Here is a 15,094-nt window from a genome sequence, read left to right as displayed (position 1 = left end):
CTAGACAGGCTTATTTCTGACAATCAATAAAGCGTATAATGTTGTATTAAGGATGTATGAAAGACAGAAATTAACATTTTTTTCCAACGTCACTGCACCAACCCCCTTCAATCTCCTTCTCTTCGAATAACTGTAATATAGCCTTATTCCCTTGCAAGACCTTCAAAACATTCAGGTAAGACAAATCTCTGACTCCAGAACTTTTTCTTCATCAATTCCTTAATAAGCATTCTGTCCTGTTTTTATAGGAGCTGGAAGAGTGAATCCGTTCATAATGAACTGTGCTGCTATTCTTCTATTAAGCTGTTTCACCTGCTCATCCGCTATATATATCCCCAACAGACCAGGTATTCATGTTGTGAAGAGTGTTTGGTGACCATGCTTGTTCTGTGTGAATGAATGGATGACGATTAATTCCCTTTGTGACTTGAACTCTATGGAACAAAAACTGTCCACCCATTGGCTTCAAGACTTTTCAATTCACATTCAGGAGGAGATAAGTTCAATGTAGCTGTAGCCTACTGTATAGTCTCTCAAGCCAGTCTATCTCTTCCACAATCTTTGAATGTTCCAGAGGCAGTCTGTACTTTTGCTAGTTAATAATTTTTTTTTTTGACCGACTTTGAGACGCCTGAAGTACAGACGTGTAAGCGTGAGCATTAGGAAATTGCGGGAACCAACGCATCTGTCAGGAGAGACTAGTTGTAATATTAGCCAATAGTGGTTGAGAAGGGCATTTAGCCTATCAATGCGCATTTAAAGTGACACTAGACTGAAAAATGGCTTTTGTGCCTTAGGCGGCGTTCACACACAACACGCTCATTTGAGCTGCCAGCGTCTTTCTGCAATTCATTCTCTATGTAAGGACATGCTAAGCGTGCTCCTCTTTCAAGGAACGCACCTGGCGTTTAAATGCTGGTGCCGTCTAGTTTTTTTGGCGGAGCACTCTGGGCATTTTAAGCTGAAAAAAGTTGAACATTTGGAGGAAAAGCGCGCTTCTCGTCTTTTCCACTTCTCCTACTTCTTCTCCTCCCAAAGGGATCTTCAACTTCCGCTGTTCCCAGAATTGGCAATAATCTGGCTTTCATGTTCACAGTGAACAACATCAAACAGACGAAACCAGCTGGTTACCATCTGTTTGATCATTGTGTCCTAAACTGTACTGCACGTGATTGCAGGGGGAAACAAAACAAAGCACACACAAAAAACGCTCCGTGCGCTGTGTTTTGTGCGCAATGAAAGCGCTCTCAACATGATTTCCATAGCGTTCTTACTGAAAAAAGCGCATTCAGTGTGAACGCTGCCTTATAGCACATATTTTACAATACAAAAACTGATGCCACAAAAAGGTACATTTTATTGTTGTTGTTTTTTATATCAAAGCATTTTTACTTTGACCTCGTGGAAAATGTAAAATCTTCAATGGTGACTTCATTATGTACCAGTTGCCAAATTATCCCTTCCAGCCTTACAGTGTATGTCTGGTCCAATATCCTGTTTGAATAGGAAATGCATTGTTCACTTTGATTGAACAGATGAATCAGTGAATTGTAAGACATTCTATATAACAAGGGAATTTGATGGTTTTGCCCACAGAGCCCAAGAAGCTGAAGTATCTGATAGAGCCTCCTGTTTACGCTGAGGTCAGCGCCCGCCGGGCGGAAAACATCACATTGCCATGTATCCTGAGAACCAAACCCTCCCACTACAGAGTCAAATGGACCAAACTGAAACCTGAACATCATGGTCCGGCTCTGGAGAACATTGTCCTAATATCGAACGGACGCACCTTCAAGCGCTATGGCCATCTTGGAGCACGGGCGTCTCTCCGGAAAGCCCACGCCCTGGATGCCTCCCTGCAACTCTGCTATCTTGAGCTGGAGGATGGCGGCAGGTATCGCTGTGAGCTCGTCAATGGCGTTGAGGATGAGAATGTTGTCATTACTTTGAGGATTGAAGGTATGATCCCATCTGATTCTTTAAGGTCCCATATTATGCTAATTTTAACTGTATACAACATACTTCATAGGTCTTTAAAATAAGGTTATGAATTCTGTTCCAAAAAAACACCTTCACATCAGCCTCTGTGGGATTTCTCTATGTGCTCTGTCTCTCCCCTCATTAACTATGTGCTGTTTTGATAAGATAAGATAAGATAAGATAAGATAAGATAAGATAAGATAAAATAAGATAAAATAAGATAAAATAAGATAAAATAAGATAAGATGATCTGTTGGCATAGATCCATCTTTGGTGCAGTTGATTGTTTTCTGTAAATTGTACCATTCTACACAGCTATGCTACAGACAACAAGGTTTGTTCTTCCACATTCAGTTGTTGGGGCGGCGCTTTAAGCGGGCAAATGAAACGAGTGTTACTTTGTGATGTCACAAAATCACCGAAGTCAAACGGCTCGTTTGGAGGCACTTTCTCCTTATATGGCTTATCATGTGCTTTGAGACTTCCATGATGTTTCTATAGCACGCCCAAGTCCTTTATTATCAAAGAAGCAAGGAAATCTTGTTTTACACAAGATGGGACCTTTAAATGATCACTTGAAGGAATGAACCCAACCAAAAATATGAGAGAGGTGCAAGACATCCGAGGATTTAAGTTGAAGGAAGGATACGACAACTTAAAAAAAAATCATGGACTTCAAAGAAAGACAGGACTGTTTGATATACTATAAATATGTGAAAATGAACACTGACAAGACTTTCCTTCACTTTTAGGGGTGGTGTTCCCATATCAGAGTATAAACGGACGCTACCAATTCACTTTCCATGAGGCTAAGGAGGCGTGCGCTGAGCAAGACGGCACATTAGCCACGTTCAAGCAGCTGTACAGAGGTGGAGTTGATTTCCTATATATTCATTTATATATTATATTTATATATTCATTTATGTCCTTATGAATGGAAAGAAATCCTGCAGTTCATTCTAAATGAACGAGTAGGCTACAGCAGCAACATCAAATTAATTCTCAAAATGTCAAACAATTAAAGTATCTGGTAATCTGGTCTAACATGTTATCATTTTTTATACCAAGGACTTAATAAGTTACAAACTAGCCTATATTCTCGAAAAGTATCATAATTGGTGTTCATTTGGTACAGTCAGTCATTCTACAAATCATCAACCTCTCTGCCTCTGCAGCCTGGACAGAGGGTCTGGACTGGTGTAACGCAGGTTGGCTCCATGATGGAAGTGTTCATTACCCCATCCTGTATCCACGAGCCACCTGTGGAGGAGAGCTGCTCCCAGGCATCCGCAGCTACGGACCAAAGGATGAGACTCATGATCGCTTTGATGTCTTCTGCTTCACCTCCATCACATCTGGTAAGCTGAATGATGCGTGTCCCCTACCAAACTAGACCTACTGTGGATCAGTCTCCGTCCATCCATCTGTCTCTCCGTCACACGGTAACATTGACTTTGTGCCGCTAGGGAGGAGCATTGACCCCCCCCCCCCTTTTTTTAACCTTTATTTATCCAGGGAAGTCTCACTGAGAGCAATGCTCTCTTTTTCAGGAGGGCCCTGTTCACATTCACACACACATTCACACCTGGAAGCTGACCAGTACTCTGATCTGCTGGCCACTGAGCAGCTCTGGAGCAGTTCGGCTAAAGGTCTTGCTCAAGGGCACCTCAGTGGTGGTAATGAGGGAGGTGCATGCGCTACCTTTTCACATTCCCCACACAGCTTTATCCTGCCGGTCCCAACGGGGGATTGAACCGACGACCGACCATTAAAGAAGCTGGCTTCTCTAACAGTCGGGCCACACTGCCTCTGACACCCTGGGCTCTATCTTGGTACAGGCGGTATCCGCTTTGTGCGCTTTGCGCACCTGTCTGCGCCTGCCTTATCGTCTCTGCAGTCTGCCGAGTTTTGCACCCCCGGCGCCAAACGCATCCCCACCTCACGGGAACATATTGTAATGATTTATACAGAAACTTAACTGTTTAAAAATGATATAATTGTTTGGGTAGACGTGACCTCCCTGTTTTTAACTTAAAACAGCCCCAAAATATGGTGGTGATGCAATTAAAAACGGGGAAGCATAACTCGTCATAACAACGGGCGCAAATGCAGATTAGGGCCCCTATCTTTGCATCTGCGTAGTTTCTAGGCCGAGCGCCTGGCGCAGTGGGCGTGGACCAGCGCACTTGATATCTTGGTGTTGGCGCTCCACGCAGCCTAAGCATTACAACCACGCCTTTTAAGCTGCTGCAGGAAGGATGATGCACATAAATATACCCTACATTATGTAAAGTCATTGCACAAATGTGTTTTTATTGTAAAACTAAATGTGAAGTAGGGCCAAGTTATTGGATCGGACATCACAGTATAGCAGATGATAGTAGAAGCGCGTTCCGCTGTCACTTATCTAAATCACGTTAAATCGACAACAGATATATATAGGCCCAGGAGGACATATATGTTTCCCATAGGGTGGTGTCTTCATTTCGATGTTTTATTTGGTCCAATATTGAAATGTTCTACAATTGCAGGTTGTGTTACCATTACACATTATTTAGATCCTCCCTTAATATAGGTTTTTGGCTCATTTGGTTGCTATTTAGTAGCGAAATGGAGAAGCACAATGCATGCTGGGACCATGGCCGTAACTAGCTATGAGGACGGGGAGGTCCGGACCTCCCCTAATATTTCAGAGAGAGAATTTTTTTTTTTTTTTTTTTTTTTTTTTATAAAACAATCTGCATGGAAAAGCATGAAAAACACGGGATCGCTTTTATTTTGAAACGAAAGGCAGGTCAGGCAGGAAGTCATCTGACGCCGCGTCCGCGGTAACTTGATTCCGAGAGAGCAGCAGCATGGTGTTGAGTGATGACTGTCTGTCTGCCTGGCGAGATAATTGAAGGTGAGCGAGCTGCGAGACAGTGAGCGAGTGAACGACAGACAGTGAGTGACACTGACAGATTTTTTTAGCAACAACCAAGAAAGTAAGTGTGTAGTCTGTCTCTTAAGTAATGTTACCTGTGTGACACGTTGGGATGCTACTGGCTAATCATGCATGATGCCAATTGCCAAGCTCCCGAAGTCAGGTATGCAGGTGGCTATATGCATGGTTTCAGTTTCATGACCCAATAAGTAACAAAAAGAGGTGGTGTAAAGTTAAAAACAACATAATATATTTTATTTTATTTTTCAATCGTTCCTATCAGGAATAAATAAATGTCCCTCTGTATGTTTTTTTTATTATCGATGATGACTTTGTGTGTTGTGTACGGCTTGGGTTGTGTACCTGTGTTTGTAGGTGTCATTTTGATATGAATTTGGCTAAAACAGTTTGTGTTTGTTAGTTACAATTATGTTGACAGGAGAGCTGAGCAGGTGGTGACATGAAAGAGAATATACTGAATAATGACATCACAACAGTATAATCCTATTGTTGATTTAAAATGATATATTACTCTAAATATGGCTAAAAAAGGGGGGAGAAAAACCCTCAAATTTTTTCCGGCGGCACCCTTGCGGGCGCCACCGAGTCCGCCTCCCCTTGCTGGACCTCCCCTATTTCGGAACCCTGGTTACGGCCCTGGCTGGGACATTCACATTGCAGTGAACTTACAACTTCTTTTTTCTATGGGACGTGTTGTGTCTGTCTGAGCGAGAGAGTCAGAGAGAGAGAGTCGTATTGTGCCTGTCAGACTGATATGAGCAAGAGAGAGGGAGTGACACAGAGAAGGGTGACAGAGGAGAGCCAGAGGAGTGCTCCGCGCAACCGGCGCACTGAATAGGCCTGGTTTTCAAAAGCGCAAAGCGCTAAATTTACGCCAGGTGGGAAGATATATTACGCCGATATTTAACGCCGAAACGCCCATTCCAGCCCATTCAGGGAGTGCGCCACGCCCATTCGGCCTAAAGCGCATTTGGCAGCGTAAAGCCATATTGATATCTTCCCGAGGCAGGCGCAAGGCACGTTTTTTAGCGCCGAAGGCCCGTTTTAGCGCCGAAGGCCTGTGGGAGAATAGGGGCCTAGAGGTGTGCCAAATCAGATTATGCACGGCGCAAACGGGATTTTGGCGGTGTTAACCACCAGAATTATTCACAGGTGTGGCCTGGCAATGCCTGAGCGTTACAATCAAACCAGATTCCCGTCTTGTACTCCCTGTACAGTTTGCGACGCATGCTGTAATCCCCCCCATGTGTAATTTTGATATGTGTAGGCCTATTGACTGTATATATTATCCCTATCTCATAACGACACCATCACATCATATACCTGTTAAAAACATCTGTGTTTTGATGCAATTCGGGTTATTTTGTTGACTGGGGTGGGACAATAGAAACGTGTTTGCAGCGGGTTAAACGGCGGAGACAAAAGAAAAGATTGGAAGATTTACAGTGGACTCAATTAAAACAGTCTCGTAACGACTCGTGCCAAGGACAGAGGGAGATGGAGAGAGCTTGTGACAGATCGGCTGTGGTGCCAATAGCAGTTGATAGCAGTTGATGAATAGCCTATTGCAAGTAGGCTACAATGTACACGTTTTCTCAATTAATTTACCATAACCCCTCCTTACGATGTGATAAAGGTTTCTCAGTGAATTATAGTTGATTGCCTCACCGAATAATCTGCTGGTTACCCAATTTTAGCAGCAGAATTTTATGTCCTGGTGTGGCATGTCCATGCGTAATGACGTTTCTGCGCTGCTCAGCGCGGAGATTATGGTGCGATCAAGCGCAGCGAGTGTTTTAACGCCTAGAGCGCAGCTAAGAGGTGCTTTTCAAAGCTCTTAGCGTAAAGTAATTGCGCGCTGCTGACAATAGGATAATGCCATCTATCCCCACATTTTAGCGCTGAAACGCCTGCTTGGCATGTGGCACGCCTATGCCACAATTATAACAGGCATGCGCTTGTCCCCACCCCCAATTTGCATTGCACCGGCGTTAGACGAGCGCAAACGCTAAATTACCACTTTTGCAAAGATAGGGCCCCTTGCCTTTTCACTGGGCTTTAGTCCATTGAGGTTTTACTAAACAAATTAGATTATTTCTGTCTGAAATGTTTGTGGCTGTTTATCATCCTTGTGCGACAAATTGTGTCTTTTTGTTTGGCAGTTTGTTTCACCTTTAATGCCCAAATAAGATTGATTTCAAAGCAGTGCAATTCCTGAACAAGATAATGTAGCCTAGCCAGATTCACACAGTGTGGATTTCCTCTTGATTGTGTGGAAGGTGTTGCTCGATACGATAACAGATGGGCTTAGGTTTAGGCTCTTTCTGCTTCGTTCAATGACTGGGCAGTTCAATGGAGAGTCACAAGCAAGGCATGGGCTGGCATATGGTTATAGGGTTAGGTTTAGAGGTAGAATCTTCTTTATAGCTTTTTATTATTATTATTATTATTATTATTGTTGTTGTTGTTGTTGTTGTTGTTGTTGTTGTTGATGTTGTTGTTGTTGTTGTTGTTGTTGTTGTTGTTATTATTATTATTATAATTATTATTATATACATTATCATTTGATAGTGTTTTGGCCAATTATGAAAACCACATCCCTTTCTTAGCAACAACAAGCTCTGACCTTTAGCTTTGCATAGGAGTGGGATTGGTAATGGTTGACAGAGAATAAGGACAATAAAATCTGTTGTTGAGACATGCTGAAAACATGCTCATCTGTGGGGAACTACTTGGCCCTCTGTCACTGGAAACATCCACGGCAGTCAGGGAAAAAAACAGACAATAGTTGAAAATGTGATAAGAGAGTGGGCACAGTACCAGTACTGTCACACAGAGCCAGTCTGTAAAAGTGTTGTCATATTGTCAGCTAAACTTTTAACTTACCTATATTAAATTGTGTGATATCAACCATTGTGGAAGTGTGGGTGTACGTTTTTCCATGTAAAGAGAACTATTTCAAACGTTTAAAATAATGACACAATAACCTCTGTGTTTCCTTCTGCAGGCTCTGTCTCCTACATAGCAGGGTCCTTCTCTTATGGGCAAGCAGCACAAGCCTGTAAACATATAGGAGCAGAGTTGGCCTTGGTTGGCCATCTTTATTCTGCCTGGCGTTTCCAGAACTATGACCAGTGTGACGGCGGATGGCTGAGAGATGGCAGCGTGCGGTTTCCCATCACCACCCCCAGGGAGCGCTGTGGGGGCATGCCTGAACCCGGGGTGCGCTCCTTTGGGTTCCCCGACAAGAACCAGCACCTATATGGAGCCTATTGTTATAGGTAGCTTAAAACACACACACTTTAAACAGTAACTAAAACCCAAACCCAAATCTGTGTAAAGCCTAACTGGTGGTCTTTGGTGCCAGGTGATGTCAACACCTGTTGTAGGCTACTCTATCAATGATGACATCACCCGGCACCGGAGATCAGCCAATAGCAGATGGCAATTTCAGTACCATGCTTTTTATTAGATGTCAGGCTTTACACATTTGAGTTTTGGGCTTAGTTACTCTAAAGAGAAACAACACATCTATGTGTCTGGGTTGAGACAACGCATATCTCTGTTACTTTTCAATAAAACGTGTAACACGTGTAATGGTACCCGAGCTAGCCGTAACATCTGTTACCCGTTGATAGTGCTGTGCAGTGAGTAAACCTCACTCCCTCACACATCAAGAGACTCTCCAGCAACAGATGCTAGAGCCTGTGGCTTTTAGCCTCCTTGCTAGAGCATCTGCCTCCCACGCCGGAGGTTGCAAGTTCAATTCCCAACTGTGGGGGAACTACACGGTGCGTGTTACGTTAATATTGTTGTTGGTGAAAACCTTGTTACTTCAGCTAAAGGATTATGTTCCTCTGTGGTTTGAGAAAGTTCTTTGAGCCTCAGGTTTAGGAAACCGACATTAAAAGGTTTTCAACCAACAACAGTGATGTGTTAAGACAGGAGTGTTGTTCCTAGCTACACATACTGTAAAGCCTGTGTGTTGAACATGTCATCCTTTTGAAGACAGCAGGATAGCACAGTAGACTTTATACGTTAATTATTCCAAAGATAGGGAATTTCTTTGCATGTAGTTTAAAAAATGAGTGGCAATTGTATTAACCTCATGCAGAGCTTAGAGATATAACTGTTCATCAACAAGCAAACAGACCAACCAAATACAAAAAAACTCAATGGCCCAGAAATACGAATGCATCAACGTGACAAATGACAGTCCCAAGCATGAAACCTCACATCTGATGCAGTTTGACAATTATGTCTGTCGTGAAAATGAAGTGGTTGAGTTTCACTATGGATGTAAACTATGTTTTATTTTTAATGTTTTGTCAATGTCCTAAAAAAAAGTTTAAAATCTTCAAAAGGTGCACATCTCAAGAAGTGAGGAAATAGCCTCACTTTTTCAATGATGCCCATGGATTTTTGACACTTTATGAAACTTTTGGAATGGGCTTATTGGCTCTTCACACCACACACTTTATGAAAACGTGACATAATCATGGTGGCCACCAGACAAATGCTGGCATGTGTTGGTTGTAGCGAATAAGTTTGTCTACTCTTCCTCAGAGTTCTTTTTCATTTCAAAAATCCTTGTTGGCTGGTAAAATAAGGAATGTGTTTAGTTTATTTTGGAAGCCACCAGCGGCTGTGGCTGATGGATGGAAGTTTTCATTGAATGTAATATCTCGTGAATAAATAGCATAAAAATGTGTTTCACATAAACAATCATCTGGTAGTAATCCTGTAATAACTTTAGAAGTTATTAAAAACATCAAGAAGTTAAACTTCTTGATGTTTTTGCAAACTTGTTCATAACTCTTTCGTGAAGGTACGTCCCATGTGATTCATGGTAAGTGAAGTGAAAGTAGCACAAACGTTGCGTTTCTCCAGCACGAAATAATTATGTGACAATCCTGAGGACAAGCCATTTTCTCCTGTTTGTTGTGAAAAGGTTAGTAAAGTGCTACGTTTAGGAAAGTAAAACAACTTTGGTTAAGGTTGGGGTTAGGTTAAGTCAAATAAAACTATTTGGTCAAGATTAATAAGGTTTTAGCCATAGGTTAGGGTTAGAAAACTTTTGTTCAAATGTATGAAAATTTCACTTACAAAAGAAAACGTCTTGGTAGGTAAATTATATTGCATGTTCCTGCTTCAAATGAAGCCATTTTGTGCAAAGTCAACTTGTAAGACATAAAAAAAATCTCTAAACCCCTGTGGTTGGAGGGAGGCCTCAGTGTTTGTATAGAGCAGGGGTTCCCAACCTTTTTTGGCTCGTGACCCTACTTTGACGTCACAAAAATCTAGGGACCCGAGACATTCAAATTCCGGTACACCTTCGATAATATCATCAGTGACATCTTAGGGTCGTGACCCTAAGGTTTGGAACCACTGGTTTAGAGACTGTCCCGTAACTGAAAGGTCACAAGTTCAATCTCCAAAACTGTTCACTGTGCATGACACATAAGAACAACAGCTAAGTCCTGACATCTCTTTCTCTCTCTGTATGTGTTTCACTCTGGATAAGAACAACAGCTAAGTGCCTGACATGTCAAATGTAAATAACACTGTATGTTGGTTAATTAAAGGGTACACTGCTTTGACTGCATTCAATTTAATTTGATTAAAAATCTTTCACCATTTCAGTCCAGGTCATCATGTCACTGTCAGTGCATTGATTTAGCCAATAAATTATTTGCACAGTGTTTCAAATGAACAGACTGAGGTAGTAATTTGAGATCAAAAGCATTGACCTTTATTAGATTTTTTGAATCAACAAAAAATGTATTGTTAGTGGCATCCAAAGATCACAATTCATTGCATATATATTTTTGACACAAAATGTCCTATTTCAAGAGGAACAGTATAAGTGATGTTGGCAACATGGAGAAGATTACACAAATCAAACAAGCACATTTCTATTTTATTCACCTGTCCATTTAAGAGACTTGTTTTGTTTTTAATAATAGATTTAGGGTGTTTTTCCCAAAAGTAAAAGTGGGCGCGCCGCAGGGCGGACGAGGCTGTGTATTGGGCGAGCCTAGGAATCGAGCGTGCATAGCGCGCTCGATTGTGAAAGACACAATAAACAAAAACGTAATGGAGACTGCAGCTTTGCAATATGGAGAACTGTTGAGCATCGGTGGAGGATTGGGCTCTACCAACTAGTTAACCAAAGAAAGATTTTGCCCTGATATGTTTGATTATTTCACCAGTATAACCCAGTACAAATATCAGAAGCACCGTCTGATGAGATAAAAACACAGAAATTCCATGTAGAGATCTTCACAACCTTTACTTAACAGAAAATAACTTTACAGAAAAGCTGTATATTTGATAAGACATTGTGCTATTATTAAAGAAAAGAAAATAGATGGTTTATAACTACAAATGGGTTGACTCTAAACACTTAATTTTAGTAATAGTGTTTGTGTTTTTCCATACAGCTAAAACAATAAGAAAAGATAATGATAGTAAAAATGCAGGTTATTACTAAATTACATTTTATTCATCCTTTCTTCATTGGATCAATTTTTACCATATTAATATTAGTTCTACTTTTACATTGATTCATTACATTATATTGAGAATTAACATTACCTGTCAGGTTTTACAGTGTCAATTACAGTACTTCATTAAAAACCTGCCAGGTTTTACAGTGTCAATTACAGTACTTCATTAAAAACTAGAAAAGGATGCAGCTAATGACCTATCGTCACATTAGTTACATGATCAAAACATTAGTTTTTCTTTGTGGATCCCCAGAGGAAAAGTTGTCACATGTAGTGTCAGCCAATGAAAAGCTGTCCCATGTAGTGCCAGCCAATGAAAAGCTGTCACATGTAGTGCCAGCCAATGAAAAGCTGTCACATGTACTGCCAGCCAAATTAAACATATTCAATGTTTATGATAGTGTAAGCTAATAAACTTAGGATTCTGGCCAAATGCAGTACAGTAGAGTACAGTACATACAGTTAACCATGGTACAAAGTTTACAAGATACCTGCATAGGGAGCACCAGAGAACAAGCAGAGTATGTGATCTGCACTCTTAAAAAAGACGGGTCATTTGTGCACAAAGACAGTAGAGTGGTTAAGTTTTCTCCATCTGGAATCACATTTATTTCCTTTGCTACTTTCCCAACATCTAAATAAAGAGTAAAGGGTACTGAAAGTGAAGGGATAATAAAGAGCAAAGGGTACTGAAGGTGAAGGGATAATAAAGAGTAAAGGGTACTGAGGTGAAGGGATAATAAAGAGTAAAGGGTACTGAAGGTGAAGGGATAATAAAGAGTAAAGGGTACTGAAGGTGAAGGGATAATAAAGAGTAAAGGGTACTGAAGGTGAAGGGATAATAAAGAGTAAAGGGTACTGAAGGTGAAGGGATAATAAAGAGTAAAGGGTACTGAGGTGAAGGGATAATAAAGAGTAAAGGGTACTGAAGGTGAAGGGATAATAAAGAGTAAAGGGTACTGAGGTGAAGGGATAATAAAGAGTAAAGGGTACTGAGGTGAAGGGATAATAAAGAGTAAAGGGTACTGAAGGTGAAGGGATAATAAAGAGTAAAGGGTACTGAAGGTGAAGGGATAATAAAGAGTAAAGGGTACTGAAGGTGAAGGGATAATAAAGAGTACTGAGGTGAAGGGATAATAAAGAGTAAAGGGTACTGAAGGTGAAGGGATAATAAAGAGTAAAGAGTACTGAGGTGAAGGGATAATAAAGAGTAAAGGGTACTGAGGTGAAGGGATAATAAAGAGTAAAGGGTACTGAGGTGAAGGGATAATAAAGAGTAAAGGGTACTGAGGTGAAGGGATAATAAAGAGTAAAGGGTACTGAGGTGAAGGGATAATAAAGAGTAAAGGGTACTGAGGTGAAGGGATAATAAAGAGTAAATGGTACTGAAGGTGAAGGGATAATAAAGAGTAAAGGGTACTGAAGGTGAAGGGATAATAAAGAGTAAAGGGTACTGAAGGTGAAGGGATAATAAAGAGTACTGAGGTGAAGGGATAATAAAGAGTAAAGGGTACTGAAGGTGAAGGGATAATAAAGAGTAAAGAGTACTGAGGTGAAGGGATAATAAAGAGTAAAGGGTACTGAGGTGAAGGGATAATAAAGAGTAAAGGGTACTGAAGGTGAAGGGATAATAAAGAGTAAAGGGTACTGAAGGTGAAGGGATAATAAAGAGTAAAGGGTACTGAGGTGAAGGGATAATAAAGAGTAAAGGGTACTGAAGGTGAAGGGATAATAAAGAGTAAAGGGTACTGAGGTGAAGGGATAATAAAGAGTAAAGGGTACTGAGGTGAAGGGATAATAAAGAGTAAAGGGTACTGAAGGTGAAGGGATAATAAAGAGTAAAGGGTACTGAGGTGAAGGGATAATAAAGAGTAAAGGGTACTGAAGGTGAAGGGATAATAAAGAGTAAAGGGTACTGAGGTGAAGGGATAATAAAGAGTAAAGGGTACTGAGGTGAAGGGATAATAAAGAGTAAAGGGTACTGAAGGTGAAGGGATAATAAAGAGTAAAGGGTACTGAGGTGAAGGGATAATAAAGAGTAAAGGGTACTGAAGGTGAAGGGATAATAAAGAGTAAAGGGTACTGAGGTGAAGGGATAATAAAGAGTAAAGGGTACTGAGGTGAAGGGATAATAAAGAGTAAAGGGTACTGAAGGTGAAGGGATAATAAAGAGTAAAGGGTACTGAGGTGAAGGGATAATAAAGAGTAAAGGGTACTGAGGTGAAGGGATAATAAAGAGTAAAGGGTACTGAGGTGAAGGGATAATAAAGAGTACTGAGGTGAAGGGATAATAAAGAGTAAAGGGTACTGAAGGTGAAGGGATAATAAAGAGTAAAGGGTACTGAGGTGAAGGGATAATAAAGAGTAAAGGGTACTGAAGGTGAAGGGATAATAAAGAGTAAAGGGTACTGAAGGTGAAGGGATAATAAAGAGTAAAGAGTACTGAGGTGAAGGGATAATAAAGAGTAAAGGGTACTGAGGTGAAGGGATACTAAAGAGTAAAGGGTACTGAGGTGAAGGGATAATAAAGAGTAAGGGGACATTCACACCAAAAGTGTTTTTTTCAGTCAGAACGCAATGAAAATCATGTTGAGAGCGCTTCCATTGTGCACAAAACACAGCGCACTGAGTGGTTTTTTTGTGCTCTTGTTTGTTTTCACCTGTAGTCGCATGCAGTACAGATCAGAACACAACAAGCACAAGGACGGTAGCCAGCTAGTTTTGTCTGTTTGATATTGTTCACTGTCAACACGGAATTATTAGATTATTGCAAATTCTGGCAGCAGCGGAGGTTGAAAATCCCTTGGGAGGAGAAAAGGTAGGAGGAGTGAAAAAGACGATCAGGGCGCTTTTCCTCTAATGTTCAACTTTTTTCAGCTTTAAAACACCCACAGCGCTCCTCCAAAAACAACAGACGCCACCAGCGCTGAAACGCCAGGTGCGTTCATTAAAAGAGGAGCACGTCAAGCGCATCCTTACATAGAGAATGAATTGCCGAAAGACGCTGGCTCCAAAAACGCTTTTGGTCTGAATGTCCCCTAAAGGTACTTCCTTCGGATGAGATATTAAACTGAGGTCCCGACTCTCTGTGGTCACTCTCCGCACGTGTAGGGGTGTAACCCCGATGCCCTGGGGGGTGTAACCCCAGTGCCCTGGCTAAATTCTCACACAGACCTTCCTTCCATCATGGCCACCTAATCATCCCTCGATATCTAATTGGCTCTTTCAGAACAAATTCAAACTGTTACATCTAGCTGCCATTGTTCAAAGTTTCCAGGGAAACGGAAACCGCATCGGTATGCATCGATATGCATGAAGCATAACGTTAGCTGTGCCTGCAGCAGCCAATCTGCTCCCACAATTGAGCCCCTCCGTGTCTGCTGCGATAGCCCCTCCACATGATTAGTTGTGGAGTTGTTATTATTCTCAGTTGGAAGCGCTGGGAGCCGGTGACAAATACACGCGGAATGCTGTGAAAAAGCTGGGTTTTCAGTGCAGAGCAAACGCAGCAGAGAGCCACCAGAGCCACCAGAGACACACCCACGGAGGAGGGGTTTGCAGTCGAGGGGGGTGGGGCACGCAGGGCAGCATACAACACCGACCCAGACAGACCCAGACAGCAGGCTCGATGGACAGATTGGCAAGCTAGAATATCTGATGC

At 41.6% G+C, this 15,094-nt stretch overlaps 1 protein-coding gene across 1 annotated transcript; it reads left to right on the top strand.

Annotated features, from left to right (window-relative positions):
- Nucleotides 1-253: 253 nt before the first annotated feature.
- Nucleotides 254-8,209, top strand: hapln2 (hyaluronan and proteoglycan link protein 2; the record flags this gene model as incomplete). Its single annotated transcript, XM_083640813.1, has 5 exons — nt 254-347; nt 1,597-1,959; nt 2,733-2,849; nt 3,156-3,338; nt 7,932-8,209. Exons 1-5 carry the CDS (start codon nt 275-277, stop codon nt 8,207-8,209), a joined length of 1,014 nt encoding a protein of 337 aa, XP_083496939.1. The 5' UTR covers nt 254-274.
- Between the last annotated feature and the right edge of the window lie 6,885 nt (nt 8,210-15,094).

The sequence above is a fragment of the Poromitra crassiceps genome (genome assembly GCF_964638095.1).
Source record: "Poromitra crassiceps genome assembly, chromosome: 1".
Classification (NCBI taxonomy): Eukaryota; Metazoa; Chordata; class Actinopteri; order Beryciformes; family Melamphaidae; genus Poromitra; species Poromitra crassiceps.
The sequence above is the reverse complement of the archived record's forward strand: the minus strand, read 5'-3'. Positions and strand labels throughout refer to the sequence as shown.